We start from the raw sequence: 16,604 nt of genomic DNA on the forward strand, positions 1-16,604 counted from the left end.
GTTTTTGTCTAGTCCTTCCCATGGATCTAAGTCCTTGTAAAGATCCTGGGTTATTTATATTAATGGAATTTTGATTACCAAAAAAAAAAAAATTAGAAAGAAATGGTAAAATAGATATAGGTATTGCGGAAATGATAATTCAAGATTTTAGAAAGAAATGGTAAAATAGATCTTAGCAAGTCCAATGCTAAAGCTAAAATAGATGTAGTTATTGCTATAATATGAAATCAAAAAGTACATTTTGATGTAAAATAACTTTCATGCTCCAATGTATGGTTTTAAAATAAAACCAAAGAGATGTAAAATATGAACACAAGTACAAAAATTAAAATGAAAATTGTTTTTATATTCATTTCCCTCTAAATTCCCAGTTGCATTGACCATGTGGCAATTATAGCTACATATAGGGGTGAGCAAACCTTGGTTCGGTTCGGTTTTTGGGTAAAACCGAAATCGAAGGTCCTCGATTTTAAAAATTGAAAACCGCAACCGCAACTGAAACGGCCGTTTTGGTTTAGGTTTTAAAACTCCGGTTCGATTTTAATCGGTGCGGTTTCGATTTTAAAATCGCAAAAAATTAAATTAAGAAACATATTTCCTATTTAATGAATAAATTAGTTAACTAGATTAATGGTTAAGGGGAATTTTTAGATTTAAACCAAAACTATTTATGATATGTTCAATTGTATACAATGAATGATAATGTAAACAAAAGCCTAATCATATAAATTAACTTAATGATACCATACTTATAAACTAAAATATTTATTTGTACTTTATTCACATTGACGATCCATATTTATATGTTTAAATTTATGAGATCTATACTCACTGCTCCACTATTACTATACTACTCTACTATATACAATTAATATATTAGTTGATAATCCGATAGTATTATAACTTATAAGATATTAATTTAGTCTATATATTTTTCTTATAAAATTATATAAATAAATATTATTTATTATTTGTTTAATTATCGATTCGGTTCGATTTTTTTGCGATTCTATTTTCACTTAAAACCGGAACCACATCCATTAGAATCGGTTCGGTTTTAGAATTTTTGGTTTCAGTTCAGATCGGTTTTATGCGGTTCGATTTTTGATCGGTTTTACCGGTTTTGGATTCGGTTTTTTGCTCACCCCTAGCTACATCAATACATGGTTCTGATATAGAAGCAAGTGTAACATTTTTCTATTCAAGCATCTCATATATAAGATTGCATTGGAGTGCTAAATTCTATAAGTGATGCTACATTATAAAAATAGCACTTCGTATAACATCGCATTAGATTTACTCTTAGTTGTATGTGATTCGCTCAGCACTAACACAGAAAGTTACCAAATGAAATGAATCACCTGGATGAATCAATTAAGCCCATTAGGCAAACATTCAGAACAAAGCAAATGGGGCCTAAGTAGAAGCACATTTAAAGAGTTAGAATGCTAATATTTCTCTCGGAGTTTTTATTTTTGTCCAAACATTTTAATAGAGTGACTTATTTATTTCTTACTTTTAATTCACTTTTTTACTTTAAATAAGAAGTCACTTTTTTTTAGTTTAGCCAAACAATCTCTAACTTCACACTAATGTAGATTGGATTAGATTGCTTGAGATACCATTATAATATTTTATGAGTTAAATGACCTGAAATCAAAATTGCTACCAATAAAATGACTATTTATCTCATTCTTTCTTTCAATTGAGATTACTGTTGCTGGATTTGATATTGACTGAGTTGTGAAACTAGTTCTATTAAATATTTTATCTAAATAAAATCATCAAAAATAAAACAAAAACTTTCCAAATGGTACTTGGTGTACAAACTAAGTCACGCGTCCTTGTCAAGAAGACTGGCTGTGAAGGAGTACGATTTGGTCAACCGACAAGTCTTCTTCCCTCACTCAATCTTTGTAAAAGGCAAACCTGGATTTGATCCCCACATTCTTATTCATCATTACACATACAATACATACAAAAATCTGTTGATTTCTATAATGCATGAATGAGGCTTTTCAACTCTCTGTTTTCTTGTTTCAAGAACACCCTGAAACGCGGCGGAGAAAAGGCAGCAGCAGATGATGGTAGCGACGGTGATGATTCCTGGAACTTGTTTTTTCCTCTGCAAGCCCTGGAAGTAGCTACTAATTTTTTCTCAGAGGATAACAAGCTTGGTCATGGAGGCTTTGGCCCTGTTTTTAAGGTACACTTTTCTTGGCTTCTTGTTCGGTTTTCTGTCCAAATTGTATGAGTTTTAATATATGGGTCATTTGGGTTTTTATTAAGAATTTTATGTTTTTTTCTCTCCTGCAGTCAAGCCTATCATTCTTGTCGATCCTGCTTTTTGCAAGCAATTCTAATTCTTCAATGATAACTTATGCACATAATTTTATAAATAAGACTAGCTCTTCTTGCATCCTGCCACTTTTTTCTTGACTTGCCGTATGTTTTATCAACAGTTAATATATGATGACATAGTTTGTTGATTCGCAGAGGGTTCTCTTGTTAGAGTAATGCTGCTTAAAATTTATCTCAGACTATCATGAAAGAGGTCATGATTCCCTTGTTTGCAATGCTACTAAGTTAAGTGTATCATTTTTTTTAGAGAATTTGTAAATCATAAATTCAAGCCAAAACTGAAATTACATAAACAAAAGTTTTTATTCAATCCTAGCTGCAATTTGCCAATGGGCTTGCCCGCATATATAACTAGCATTATTTATCCTTGAGACAGTATGTCTTGTTTAATGCTAATATTGTGACACTAGAGCGAGAAATTTTGTATCCATGGTACATTTTTTATACTCAAGTTGTCCCTATATAATAGACACTTTTAGATGGAATATCCAGGATCATAAGAAATGGTCTGCTTGTGTTGTTTTAAGTTCAACAAGTTTCTACGTGATTTGAATATGACTAAATTAATTTGAGGTATGAGTATCTTTTATATTTTTGGCAGGGACTTATGCCCAGTGGTCAAGAAGTAGCTGTGAAAAAGTTATCACTGGGATCAAGACAGGGACTAAGGGAATTTACAAATGAAGTGAATCTATTACTGAAAGTTCAGCACAAAAATTTGGTCATGTTGCTGGGCTGCTGTGTTGAAGGGCCTGAGAAGATGCTTGTGTATGAGTATCTTAAGAACAAGAGTCTTGACTATTTCCTTTTTGGTAAATTACTTTTTTCTGGATGCATAACCACTTACTTTGTAGAATCCGGTAGAATTACTAGGACAGGTATTTCAGATGTTGACAATAATTGCCAATTGATCCAGATAGAAGGAAGTCTTCTTTGTTGGATTGGACGAAAAGATTCCAAATCATTACGGGGGTTGTTAGAGGTCTTCTTTACCTCCATGAACAAGCTCCTGTAAGGATTATTCATCGAGATATTAAAGCCAGTAATATATTATTGGATGAGCAATTAAATCCTAAAATCTCTGATTTTGGGTTAGCAAGACTTTTTCCGGGGGATGATACACATCTCAATACATTTCGGATTTCTGGTACCCAGTGAGTGGTTTGCCAATCTTTGTTTCCCTGCATATTTCATATTCTCCTAGCATCGTTAGTCCTCATTTGACGAACTAATAACCACCAAAACTTAATTAAGAAGTTGATGATTTCCCCTTGGCCATTTCGCGATATTATATCGTTAATGATGTATATACTCTCTCTTATTAATTCAGTGGATATATGGCGCCTGAGTATGCTATGCATGGATATTTGTCAGTGAAAACAGATGTGTTTAGCTTCGGGGTTTTGCTGCTGGAGATTGTGAGTGGGAGAAAAAATCTTAATCGGCTGCTTGGTTATGAAAAGGCAGATCTTTTATCCTATGTAAGTCCCCAGAGAACCTAATCTAGTTCTTTCAGAAACAGCTAGGGAGCATAGTCATTCTGCTTTGTTATCTGTACTATATGATCGTCCTTTTCTCCTTGACACGTTTTATGAAATCATCCTGCAGTTATGTAGTGAAGTTTACCTCCAGATGAGACTTTCCAAGTATCTACATATCAAGAGCATTTGACTAAATTATTCTTGAATTTAATATCTATGTGTTAAATTGTCCTCTTGACATATAGAAGTAATTACCAATCATGAGACTAAAATAGTATGAGAAGCAATAATTTCTACAATACATCAGCACAGGTTATGTAATAGCATCTTGAATATATCTTGTTCTTCATATAGGAAATCTGAACTCTTATGAATAAAAAATAAATGTGACCAAATATATAATGTTTAACCATCTTTGGTCTTCTTTGACAGGCATGGGAACTGTTTCAAGCGAAAAAGATAATGGAATTAGTTGACCCAAGTCTTACTGAATTCGATCCTGATGAGGCAGCAATGTGCATACAACTTGGATTATTATGCTGTCAAGCTAGTGTATCAGAGAGACCAGATATGAATTCTCTTTATCTAACGCTATCAAGTGATTCTTTTAGTTTACCCAAACCTGGCAGACCTGGTATTCAGGGTCGTGCAGGAAACTGGACTACGACTACTTCTACTGCTCTAACTAACACCAAGGATAGTAGTATGCAATCTGGTATTACGAAGGCATCTGGTGGAAGTAGTGCCAGTGAGAATTATTCTAGAAATTCTATGTCACATTCATCCATGGATGAAGGTAGATAGATACTCCAAATTGCTTGTAGGCTGTCCTCTGTAAAAAATTCTTTGTAAATCCTTCTCTACTGGTATGTATATACCATCAGGAATCAAATATTTATATCATTAATCTTTATTTTAGGGTTTAAGGTTCAAAAGACCTCAGTGTAACTCTGTTCTTGGTATAAAGAACAGAAACTATCAAGAATTTTCCATTGTAACATTTTCCTTATTGGTATAAGGAAGCTATTTTGCTGTTGTTGAAAAAAGATGGTAAATACTCTTTACTCTTTGTTTATTTTTTAAACTATCTATTGTTTAATATGATTTCTGTTTCACAGGAAGAAATACTCTTTACAATTGTACTTCCCTCGATCACAGTGATTAGTTTATATTGTTGTGTTGTTTCTGGAGTCAAAACAAAAGTGTATTGATAAATGTGACTGCCCTTTGATTAAGGAGCCAGCAGCTTGTTTACATGATAATGAATGTGTCTTTTGTCAATACTTGTGTAAAAATAAGTATATACATGTTGTGGCAACAAAGAATCCAAGAACCTTCCTTTACAGCTTTCTACTGTTTCCTTTTTCTAATGGTAATATTCTAGTTGTATAGTCAGCAGTGAGCCACTGCACAGGATAGAAAGATTCAGTTTGTCCGTTATCTTCTTTCACTGCATACTCTTAAGTTAAAATATCTTCACACTTGGAGAGAGGGAGACTAGAGGGGTTTAATTTCTCTATCTAGATCTCAGCTACCAAAACATAAATATTTTCTCATCTTGTGAACAATTCCTCCTGCATCAGTTTAACTTTTTTGAACTTTATGTAACAACTTCATTACTCCGATCAATTAGAAGAGGTCCACGCATAAGTATATAAATGCGGAATTGGGAGCTAAAGAAGTGCTGCAACCATGAGCAAGTTGTGTTCATCACAACCATCTCGGTCTGCACAGTTGTCATTCTTGCGGTATGTTATTGCTTTCCTCTCTGTGTATCTATGTTCTTCTCAGTAACGGGTACTTGAATGAATCTTTGCTAGTTCCTCCAAATGCTGAAACTGTTACAGAAATTTGTGTGGATGTCTAGTGTTGTCTTCAGTTCAGGATTAGTTTTGTTATACGAGTCTCAGAGTGAAGTTGTGAGATTTTTCAGAAACTGTTGTGATCTTTTGTTATTGTAGGCTGGGTGGGTGGTAGTCTCAGTTCTGTTGTTGGGACATAACTATGTCTCAACTTTCAAGTTTCCACATAAGATACTGATTATGCTAGTTTAAGAATAGAAATTTTCTTTTTAAGCAGCTATTGGTAGTATGTCAAAAATAAAACTGTTAGTATCAGGTACTGGTAGTATATTCTGAACTGTTTTCGTCTGTACTGGGTCGTAGCCCCCCATCACTCAATTTCAGACTAAAGACCAAACTAAAAGATAGAGGAATAATACATTTAATTTACATGTCAAGTAACTTGTTAGCCTTTTTTTATTTGCTAAATGACTTGTTAGCCATTTAATGATCACAGTCTAAGTATTAGTATTGTGAGAGCAATAGAACTCGGTATTTATGAGTGAAATTTCAGAAAGGTTAAAATAACCAATTCTACAAGAATTTGTTTTTGCTTTGTGTATTTTTCCAGATAACCATGCGTTTAGTTAACTTGTTAGTCATTTTTCATCTTGTAGCTTTGGAGGACAGTACTTTTGATGCCATTCAAACTTGTTACGGTATTTATTCATGAAGCTAGCCATGCCTTAGCTTGCAAACTTACATGTGGACATGTAAGAAGCTTCGTTCTCTCCTGAGACCTCATGACATTATGTCAGTTATTTTTCAACATCGGATATTGATGCCTGGCCAGTCTGCATTATTATATTTTTAGTAATTCTTTTTACAATATAAATATGTTCAAGTACTTTTATGTTTCTAATCTATACAACTATGAACCAAACATTTTTTCCATGTCAATTATGGTAAAGTACATATATTTGATTCAGAGTTTCCAGAGTGTCTGTCCTGCAAGTGGCATCATATTTAAATTTCATAACCTCAAGTCATAGTAATAAAATTCCTTAATATGCAGGTGGAAGGAATTCAAGTTCACGCTGATGAAGGAGGAAGTACACAAACACGAGGCGGTGTATATTGGTTCATCTTGCCAGCTGGATGTAAATTCTTTCCCCTATACTAGGCACACTATTCAGTACCCTCACTTTGTTTGGAGTGTAAAGTAAAATCTGAACAGATATATGGTTCTTGTACATGTAACATGTTCTGCAGTTACTTCAATATTATTTACTCTTTTAAAACATTTTAGCCTGCGCCTCCGCATATATTCAATGACACTAAATGTAAAATATTGCTATGTATCCTTTCTAAAGCAGTGTGACTGAACTTTATAATGCTTCTTGCAATTCTAGATCTTGGATCATCGTTCTGGGGAATGGTTTTGATACTAGCGTCCACAAATCTTCTTGCAGCAAGAATCGGTGCTGGATGTTTAGTTATTGCCCTAATTATTGTACTCTTAATTGCTAAAAATGTAAGTGGGGTTTACATTTTACACTTCACATTGTCAAGATACATTGTTAAAGATATAGGCACCCTTAAAACACTAGAAATCACCTTTTAAACTTCATTCTTGAGCAATACTGACTTTCTTGAAATCTGTTGTCGCATGTTTGTAGAGTAAGTCATTTCCTGGAATTTATGTATAATATATGCTATTTTCTGAGTCCAAAATTTGAAAAACAAAATAGAATTTGTTTGGTAAATTTCAACAGAATGAATATAGTTAGTTCATGTATAATGAATTCGTATATTAGCACAGCAAAATGATTCTAATCCCATCATTCTCTTAAAAAATCTGATTTTCTTTTAAGATATGGTGTCAGTACACCGTATAATTCCTGACGATATTACTAACTGATTTTTCACTTATGTCATTATACAGTGGACACTGCGGGCACTTTGCATTGGTACATCTTCCAGAATCTAGGTGTCTTGATTCCTTCAGAATAGGTGCATATTTTATGACTGGTGATACTAATATTCTTTCTGAACCATCAGGATTTATTGTCTTTATTGCCATAATCTGGGTTCTGCAAGAAACGACAGATATACGTGTACTTCGTTACGTCATTCTATTTATCGGTGAAAATTCTAATAGCTCTCTGTTTCTGTCCAACTTTAGAATTAGCATTTCATTATATATTTTTAGGTTGCTGAATAGGGACAAAGATTTCTCATGTACACTTTGGTATCTTACAGGTGTAATGAACAGTTTATTCTCTGTGTATGGTAAGGTCTTCAAACTGGTTTACTAATTGTTTACTCCTATGTTTAATATAAGGAATTGATTAGAACCTCAGATCATACTTAAGGGTGTTAATGCAGATATCTATGATGATTTGATATCACGAAGAGTTAATATTAGCGATGCTGAGAAATTTGCAGAAGTTTGTCCTTGTCCTTGTAATGGTGTTGGATGGGGTGTCATTTGGTAAGAAAGTTTTTTCCTGAAGAAGCACACAATAGTGGCTATCCAAATAAATATATTAGGGGTGTTGGATGTGATTTGATATTACAGTTCCTTGTTAGTTATATAATCTTATTGCAGTATTGCTAACCAAGGAACTACCACACAAAGCTATAATTGTTACTTATCGCTGTTCCTTATTGGTTATAAATGACTTATTCGTAGGGGGATTATATCTTTTATATTTCTTTGTGGAGCCATGTACCTTGGTCTGGTGATTCTTTCTTGAGGTATATTTTAATGTCTATACTTCATGTATTCTAACAGCAAACTGACGTGCTGCTGAGTGCTTTCAGTACTGTATGTTATGCAGTTATCTTCATGAACGGTTGTTGGAAGGAATGTATTGGATTTCATAGATGGGGTTCATTCTATTTTCATCATCTGCACATCTGTGATCTGTGGTATAAGCACATATGATAAGCATCTATAGTCTTACTTCTTGTGACAAAAAGAAGAAAAGCCTTTGAAAGGCCAGATCATTTTTAGTTATACTGCTGATATTATGCAAGTTTATGTAACATTCATCAAATTGATATTGTATTTAGCGGCAGAAAGAGATCATACCAAGTTCTGCACTACCTTGAAAAGAAAATTTCAGAAAGAAAAAAAAACAGAGATGTGGCTGATCATAATTCATGGCCGTTTCTCCTGTTTGAAGATAGTTCGTCGTGTGAAATGAAAATGTGGAGGCAATGAAGCCCAGATGACTGCGACAAACGTCTTGGACCTTGGTTATTTTTGGGTACATGTTCTATTTGGATCTTGTAAAATGCTGTTACGACTCATTACTCATTAGTACAGATTCAAGTATACTCCTAAACTTACTGATACAAATTCAAGTATGGTGGCCTTGTATTGAATTTTTAATCCAAATTATAATTTATATTCAGAACTAATAACACTTTCAAATAAGAAACAACTCAGCAACTTATGTTGTGTAGGTGGGAATGAATAAAATTGAAGAAAATGAAATGAAATCTAAACTATATGATGGGTAGATAAAATTTTCATTGTTTCCTCCATATCATTTTAACGGTCTAAACTATATATTTTTTTAATAATTCCCGTCACGTCAGGAAATATTTATCACATTTACTAGTTGATGGGATGTAGCTAAACATAGATGGCACGTACTTCAAATTTATCAAACTGAAAGTTCCGAGTTGATTCCTATCTGAAAAAGATAGTGCAGGGTACCTGCAACTAGAGATGATAGTGAATCTTTGACAAGATAAACAAGTGAAGATGTTGATGAATGAGTCCATTTCTGTGCTACCTTATTTTGAGTGAATTCTATGTTGAAACCGTGTGCTGTTCAGTGTACTTTATGGGAATCGACAGTTTGCATAAACAATCCAAAGAACCATCGTTAGCATTTGGTTAGAAATCATGATCAGGTGCATGGAACATTAGCCCACTAAATCAACAGCTTACCTACTTGTCCTCACTCAAAGATTGCTCTTAGCCCTTAAGCATCCAGCTTTGCTAAAGCCTTTTCAATTTAATATTCCTCTGGAAATATACATATTATTTGTGGCCACACTATTGGATACATCCCTTGAAATGACCCTACCTGGGGAACACAGATAACAGACTCTGAAATTTCCACGTGGCCACTCCAATTGCATTTCTAAAAAGATACTCCCTCCGTCCCTCCCATTTCTTATCGAATGGGTTGGGCACGGAGGTTAAGAAATATGAATAAAGTAGTTGAAAAGTGGAAGAAAAGTGGAGAAGTGGTGGGACCCATTGACCATATTTGGTAAGTTTTGAAATGTAAAGAATTGGATGGGACACCCCAAAAAGGAAAGTGTAAAGAAATGGAAGGGACAGAGGGAGTATGTGATAATATGTGTAATTCGCAGTTAAAGTTTAGTCAATTTGACTCTTCAATAGTCAAAGCAAGACATATAATATGAGATGGAGGAAGTAACTTCAAAGAGAAGGCACGATTTACTTAAAAATTTTAACTTACTAATAATTTGTATCGTACCCCAAACCGCACCAACTAGACCAATATTAGACCACAGTCAGCAGTCATGGTGTCTTATACATAGAATTCCACAATCTATGACTGTCTAAACATAATTCCTTGGTCTCTTTTTTTAAGCTCTGAATATAAGAAAAAAGATTCATGGCTGAATACACATCAGAAATGCAAAGCTTCAAATCACAACTTTCTTTGTTAGAGTTTGATCCCAACATGGAACTAATGATGAATCAGTACACAAATGCAATCCCAAGTGCCATAAATACTTCAAACTCAAGTATTAATAACCTCATGGTGTTTCCTAATGAGAATTTCAGTTCTCAAATTCCGGGTTTCCAGGGTAACTTGGAATATAACTTTCGAAGCTTTTCTCATGAAGATAATAAGGATGTCACTCTAGAATCTGCTTCTGTCCAAAGAAACGATTTCTGCAGCTCGAAGAAGAGGATAGCAGGACATGAAGTGGAAGTCTGTTCTAGTAATTCATCTCCTCAAGCTTCTGGTAGTGGAAACAAGAGAAAAAATGTAATTTCCTAACTATTTTTTGTGATAATTAACTCATAAATATTTGAAAATTGTTTCAGACTTATTGTTAATATGTTATATTTCGTCGTTCCTTTGATCACTTTCTTTTCTGATGCATTTTTAATCTTGTTGTAATTGTTCATAGAATTCTGGGGCAGTCAAAAGGTCGAAGAGTAGTGACAAAGACGAAGAGAAACCAGATGATGTGGTACATGTCCGAGCTAGAAGGGGCCAAGCCACCGATAGTCACAGTTTAGCAGAAAGGGTATGAAGTTCCTAAACTCACGTTTCTCCTTGTTTTTGGTTTGTAACATCATGATCTGATTCCCAAATACACATAGCTTCTTATTGTGTTATTAAGGAATAACGACGATACACTGATATGAAACAGGTTCGAAGAGGAAAAATCAATGAAAAAATAAAATGCCTGCAAGACATTGTACCTGGTTGTCACAAGGTGAGTTTCCTTTTTTTGGTTATTGATCAACATATATTTCCACAATTAGTAGCTGTTTTTTATTTGTTAAGTAATTAGTAGCTGTTTTTTTTTTTTGCTAAGTAATTAGTAGCTGTTTAAGTATAATAATTCAGTTTTTCACTGTATCTGCAGACAATGGGCATGGCAGTCATGTTGGATGAGATTATTAATTATGTACAGTCTTTGCAGAACCAAGTGGACGTAAGTTCTCAACATTTTCTCTTTAATTCACTTGTATGAGTAAAGAAACGGTTTCGTAATTAAAACTAATTATCATGTTATTCATTTCCAGTTCCTTTCTATGAAGCTTTCTGCAGCAAGCACATTTCATGATATTAACTCACAGACAGATGCATTTGAACAACTACAGGTACTGCAAACAAGATATAATTTTTTTTTGTCTCGATAAGTTAAGTATCTGTCAAGAAATGGAATTAACCGAAATGTATTGCACTTGCGGATTGTACAGAGAGCAATGGCATATGAAGCACAGAAGATGCAAAGAGTTGTGAGAAGAGGAAATGAAGAGGTTGCCTCAACTCAATTTGGTCCCCTTGACCTTAATTTTGGCTCTTATCCTACACTGCCATACAATTCATAAACAAAAGATCCTGTTTTCCCATCAATAGTTTGCTTGTCCCCATCTCATCTTTTTTATGTAATTTCAGACATGCCACTGTATACATATACTAATCCTCACACATGTGGAGAAATACTTCAAATATATACTATCACAAGTCACAACTTTTACTGGCATTGTTTATTTACTCGTTCTATATGATTAATCAGGAGAATTGTTCACAGCTTTTGATCTGAATTCATTATATAGCTCTCATATCCACTAATTTATTAAGAAGAGAGCAGTTGTATCGAAGTTCTGGTGCAAGTTAGATATAATATGCATAAAAAACAAAGTTTCATAATTTTTTAACAGCCGATGGACTATAATTGACGAAAGTCAGTCAGTAGACGATTGGTTTTGACACCCATTTGCTATTAATGTTTTTGATTGTTTATGTTTGATCCTAAAAAAGCGTCAGTTCTAGTTGAAGTCACATTGGATTGGATTGTGACTCCTTTCTCTTTTAGTGCCCGCTTTTCTTTTCTTTTTTGTCGTTTGATTTCACACTTCATCTCCAACATATCATTGGCAACACCTCCAATGGTTGCCATAGACATCAAATACTACCAAATAATACTCACATCAGTGTGGCAGATGCATTTTGAATAGAAAATTTTACATCAGAAGTAAATGTGTATTCTAATTTTTAATGTTTTCCAAAGTTTAACGCAGTTCCTGGGAAAAATTTAAGACACGCGTAAGCCACATTGATTTCAACACACTTGTAGAAGAAGAGATAATAACTGTTTGTCCAAATAATTTATTCAAAATAGCATCATTATGAAATTTTTTGACCAAATGAGAACCTACACTGCTACACACATAACGTCGCAAGAAATGGAGAAGTATTCATGAGAAATGAGGGGTAAAAAGGTTGATATTACTAAACTATTGAACTTCATTATTAAGCTTTGCCAGGATATTATGTTCATTATGCCTGTGTGGTTGTGTAGGATTGTAATATCATGTGTTCATGTCTGAAGATTGGTCAGTGTTCAAGTGTCTCTGATTTTTTACAGATTTTGATTCGACACGTGAGTATGCATCGTTTATAACTCTCTGTTGGAACCCGAATAACATAGATTCTTGTCCTAACAGTAAGAGATAGCAAGATAATCGTTAGGGACAGAGGCCAACACATTTGTGCAAATTCTGAAACAGCTGACTAGTCAAATTCGAATGGATTGAAATGGACAAAGTAAACCATACATAGATAGATTCTAAAAATCTGATTGATGCTGCCAGTACATGGAACTGAATGATTAAGAGTATATATCGATTATTCTAAAGGAAATTCATTTCTACCTATTTTATTTCTCAGACATTTTCCTAACAAGATTTATGAAAATACTGAAAGAATTATATTAAATGCAGATGCATTGTATCTAAAACAGACAGCTTCACAAGACTAAGCATGACCTAAAGATAATGGGGACTATGTGGGTTCTTTTTCTTCAACTTCTCTATCTAAGATTATAAGATCTAGGAGTGCCGACCATTGAAGTGTTTTTTTTTAAGAAGACCGTTAAAAGTGATGTGTTAATAAAAAAGATTATGTGGCAAATTTGGCACCCCTTGAAGAGTGCCAAACATTGGAGATGCTCTTAAGTTTCCAGTTATCCTCTACGAAGTCAACGGTCATCTAAAACTCTGAGGTTTGGGAGAAATATTTGATAAGATCTATAAACACTTAACACTTCCCTTGCTCAAGAACCCTTTCTTGGGTCAAAGAGTAAATTGTTGGCGCTCATCTTTGGGGCAATATTTTATCTTAATCTCCTCGTTAAATTATGAGAAATATTGGGGGTACAACAGTTCGTATCGACACCTAATAGCTATTGAACCTCTCCTAGCATCTTCTAGTCCTCTCTTTATTTGCATGAACCCACCCAATCTTTTTATGGAGTATTTTAGCTTTCTCCCTTTGATACCAGACATTTTATATCTTGCTTGTTTGTTGGAGAGATGCATGAACAAAGCAGGTGGATAGTGAGAGAAAAAACACAGAAATGGGTCCCCAAAAAACAGATTGGAACTTGATGGATAAGAGTTACTTTAGATTGGCTTTGAGTGGCAACATTTATTGGTGAAGTGGCATGGGACAGGAGAAAGGGAAATAGTAACCAATATGGGCAAGTTCAAAGATCCCAAGTGCTCTAGTCCCTTGTGTAAACCACTGAAATTTCAATTAAAACTTAATGCTGAGATTAGTTACTTGTCTTTATATTGTAGAATAAGACGATAGCAGATTGCGATGCTTTTCAAGTGACTATCATAGTCCTCAAATGGGAAAATTAAATTAATTTCATGAACTATTGACATTTTATTGTTCAGATCCCTGAACAAAATATTTCATTTTTTGAGTCACTTAATTTTCTTTTTTTCGATCTAAGTCCTTCAGCCAAAAAATTCTAACGGCGTTATAATCAGAAAACTAGGGTTCTTGATATTCATACGGATCAAAGTAATTTTGAAAGTGTTAGTGATATCCAGACTTACAGTTCAAGTACTCAAATTAAAACTTGAATCATTAGCGACACTCACATGACATTAATTTTCTGTTTGACGGTTAATGTAACTGTGCACCTTTTCACTAGTAATGGTTTTTTTATAGTATGTAACTTTAATTAAGTTCCATTTACATGTTACATATGTATTTGTTGGACAAGTTGATGTGTCAATTGTACAGATTATATGTAACATTTGCAAGACAACAAATTTACCCTCAGGTTTTTTTCCGACAATTTGATGCAAATACCAGTAGCAAGTGAGGGTTTTTCTATAGTGTTCCTCGGAAGTTTTCCTCCAAAACGAGTTCATTCTTTTGTAATATGTTGTATAGAAACGTGGCTAGTCAAGTCGCTAGCATTGTATCGAGTCCCTTCCATGAATCAGGCTGTGATTATTTCCTACTTCAGTCTTGAGTGTTATAAGGAGTGCTGGAGAATGCTAAGAACTTAAAAGCCAACCTCCAGGTGTACTGGGCTATTAGCTGGAACTGGCCTCCTATTATTTCTCTGTTTTCTCATAGCCTATAGTTGACAAGGTAGCACTAGGCATACATGTGTAAAAATATTGCTCTTTCTTCCGCATTCTCACCTGTTCTTTTTGTGATTGTAAAGCTTAGATAAATGCATCATGATAAGTGAGTTCTTTTTCTGATAATTACAAGCAACTTTGTAATATATACTGTAGCATTCTGCTTTTTTTCTAATTTTATTATTGCTTAGATCCTTAATTTGCCATGGGAAATATGGGATAAGTGGCCACAGAGTGGAGAATAATATCAATGTCACCTTCCAATTTCCAACACTCGAAAGCAAAAAAGAATGAAAAGAAAGAAAAATTAGCTTTTTCATGTCCGTCCCATAACGTACCAACACATAGACATATTTCAAAATCACTCAGTATATGGCTCTCTGATTAACTGTGTTGCTGGAAGTCTGATGATCTTTGTAGCGTGGAAATCCACCTTGCTTTAACAGCATCTCTTTGCCCCCACCGAAGAAAGAGGTTAGCATCGTTGCATCAAAGACGAAGCCACTGTCATCAAACAAGTCCTCTTCACCTACTTCAAAACTATATCAACAATGATAAAGTCCCCTGTTTTTACTGGTATTGATAGATGACAGTGATTTAAACTGTGTACACCGCTTTTGTCATCCCCATTGCGCGGACATTCTCCTCATTCAAATAAAATACTGCAACTTGATTTATGCATGAGGCACAAACGCATAAACAATATTCGATGTGAAGATAACAATATGAAATCAAGAGCCATAAGCTACTTCCCTGAGTCTTAAAAATGGGAAAAGAACATGCTATGAAATCATTTATATTTGTCTATAGACCGTTGTTAGCTTATTGAATTGTGCAGTGAAAAGCTCTTTAAAAGGATGAATTTAAGAATGTAATATAATCTATGTGAAGACCAAGAAATTACAATTAAAATTAATTTTTGGTTAAACATGAGATGCCAGAACCGGGAGAACTCTTGATACACTTGAGCAATTTCAGCCAAAGATTTCTGCCATGGCTCAAAGTGGAACCGAACAAAAACAAAGGAAAGAATATTACTGTAAGAGCATCTTCGATGGACTCTCCAAACAATTTCCTAACTCTAAATTTAAAAGGGATACAAAAAAATAAAGCTCTAATGCACTCCTAGTGGCTCTTTGAAAATCCAAGAGTTTTATTTATAGGGCACCTAGTTTGTAAACCGCATATTAGAAAACCGCATCAATCCTTATATGGTCTGAGCCAAGCTTCTCGTACATGAATGAATCATTCGTTCTGACGTGACAAGCAAAGAGTGTGATTTTATCAAACACATTGACAGGGGACATATGGAGTACTATATATAAAAATATGGACATCTATCTGAGTACCACTATGTTTTAATAATACTACAAAAAAATAAAATGATGTTAATAATCAAATCCAGACAATAACATTAGTGATTAAAAAAATTTGAACCTAACATTAGTTACTAAAAAAAAAGGTTATAGTTTGATGATAAGTTTCTAAACACACAATAAGTTGGGTGACAAAAAAAAAATCCATTTTTCCTATTTATTTTCAAATTTTTATTTGTTTTTTTTTTCAAATTTTTTATTTGTTTACTAAACTTTTTATTACTAATAACTTATTAGTAGTAAATAATAACACACCATCGAACTATGCTCCACACTTCTGAATTTTCTCCTACACTTTTAATTTGTAAATATCATTAGGAACGCAATAAAAAATATTATTCGATACCTACCCACACAATCTCATATTCACCCTTAGAGCAAATTTCAAATGTCAAATCCCCATGGCAAATAGATGAGC

At 33.9% G+C, this 16,604-nt stretch overlaps 3 protein-coding genes across 10 annotated transcripts; all 3 read left to right on the plus strand.

The window, feature by feature from the left end:
- Positions 1 to 1,813: 1,813 nt before the first annotated feature.
- LOC108219451 (cysteine-rich receptor-like protein kinase 43) lies at positions 1,814 to 4,842 on the plus strand. The gene is made up of 5 exons (XM_017392913.2): positions 1,814 to 2,206; positions 2,963 to 3,173; positions 3,278 to 3,515; positions 3,692 to 3,842; positions 4,275 to 4,842. Exons 1-5 carry the CDS (start codon positions 2,009 to 2,011, stop codon positions 4,644 to 4,646), a joined length of 1,170 nt encoding a protein of 389 aa, XP_017248402.1. The 5' UTR covers positions 1,814 to 2,008; the 3' UTR covers positions 4,647 to 4,842.
- A 317-nt stretch (positions 4,843 to 5,159) lies between these two features.
- Positions 5,160 to 8,748, plus strand: LOC108219453 (uncharacterized). 5 transcript variants are annotated; one of them, XR_001806587.2, is made up of 10 exons: positions 5,188 to 5,590; positions 6,301 to 6,396; positions 6,699 to 6,783; positions 7,036 to 7,157; positions 7,569 to 7,593; positions 7,685 to 7,915; positions 8,012 to 8,117; positions 8,319 to 8,383; positions 8,467 to 8,557; positions 8,702 to 8,748. XR_001806587.2 is itself a non-coding variant. In XM_017392919.2 (10 exons), exons 1-9 carry the CDS (start codon positions 5,501 to 5,503, stop codon positions 8,380 to 8,382), a joined length of 702 nt encoding a protein of 233 aa, XP_017248408.1. In that variant the 5' UTR covers positions 5,198 to 5,500; the 3' UTR covers position 8,383; positions 8,467 to 8,748. The 5 variants fall into 5 exon arrangements, 4 of the variants coding, with proteins under 4 accessions (XP_017248407.1, XP_063948597.1, XP_017248406.1 ...); XM_017392919.2 differs by having other exon boundaries at positions 5,198 to 5,590; positions 7,685 to 7,768; positions 7,886 to 7,915; positions 8,467 to 8,748; XM_064092527.1 differs by having other exon boundaries at positions 5,187 to 5,590; positions 8,450 to 8,748.
- Positions 8,749 to 10,154: 1,406 nt separating this feature from the next.
- Positions 10,155 to 11,912, plus strand: LOC108219452 (transcription factor BEE 3). 4 transcript variants are annotated; one of them, XM_017392916.2, is made up of 6 exons: positions 10,155 to 10,671; positions 10,817 to 10,936; positions 11,063 to 11,128; positions 11,282 to 11,350; positions 11,457 to 11,519; positions 11,619 to 11,912. In XM_017392916.2, exons 1-6 carry the CDS (start codon positions 10,291 to 10,293, stop codon positions 11,748 to 11,750), a joined length of 831 nt encoding a protein of 276 aa, XP_017248405.1. In that variant the 5' UTR covers positions 10,155 to 10,290; the 3' UTR covers positions 11,751 to 11,912. The 4 variants fall into 4 exon arrangements, with proteins under 4 accessions (XP_017248405.1, XP_063947255.1, XP_017248404.1 ...); XM_064091185.1 differs by having other exon boundaries at positions 11,457 to 11,518; positions 11,609 to 11,912; XM_017392915.2 differs by having other exon boundaries at positions 10,157 to 10,671; positions 11,442 to 11,519.
- The last annotated feature ends 4,692 nt before the right edge of the window (positions 11,913 to 16,604 follow it).

Source organism: Daucus carota, chromosome 4, assembly GCF_001625215.2.
Source record: "Daucus carota subsp. sativus chromosome 4, DH1 v3.0, whole genome shotgun sequence".
Classification (NCBI taxonomy): Eukaryota; Viridiplantae; Streptophyta; class Magnoliopsida; order Apiales; family Apiaceae; genus Daucus; species Daucus carota.

Bases quoted from the DNA above. Each gene is read 5' to 3' on its own strand.
- LOC108219451 (XM_017392913.2), top strand. From the start codon at position 2,009: ATGAGGCTTTTCAACTCTCTGTTTTCTTGTTTCAAGAACACCCTGAAA. The intron at 3,174-3,277 runs GTAAATTACTTT...CAATTGATCCAG, and splicing joins TCTTGACTATTTCCTTTTTG to ATAGAAGGAAGTCTTCTTTG. The intron at 3,516-3,691 runs GTGAGTGGTTTG...TTATTAATTCAG, and splicing joins TTTCGGATTTCTGGTACCCA to TGGATATATGGCGCCTGAGT.
- LOC108219453 (XM_064092527.1), top strand. From the start codon at position 5,501: ATGCGGAATTGGGAGCTAAAGAAGTGCTGCAACCATGAGCAAGTTGTG. The intron at 5,591-6,300 runs GTATGTTATTGC...TTCATCTTGTAG, and splicing joins GCACAGTTGTCATTCTTGCG to CTTTGGAGGACAGTACTTTT. The intron at 8,118-8,318 runs GTAAGAAAGTTT...ACTTATTCGTAG, and splicing joins GTTGGATGGGGTGTCATTTG to GGGGATTATATCTTTTATAT.
- LOC108219452 (XM_064091184.1), top strand. From the start codon at position 10,291: ATGGCTGAATACACATCAGAAATGCAAAGCTTCAAATCACAACTTTCT. The intron at 10,937-11,062 runs GTATGAAGTTCC...GATATGAAACAG, and splicing joins GTCACAGTTTAGCAGAAAGG to GTTCGAAGAGGAAAAATCAA. The intron at 11,351-11,441 runs GTAAGTTCTCAA...ATTCATTTCCAG, and splicing joins CTTTGCAGAACCAAGTGGAC to TTCCTTTCTATGAAGCTTTC.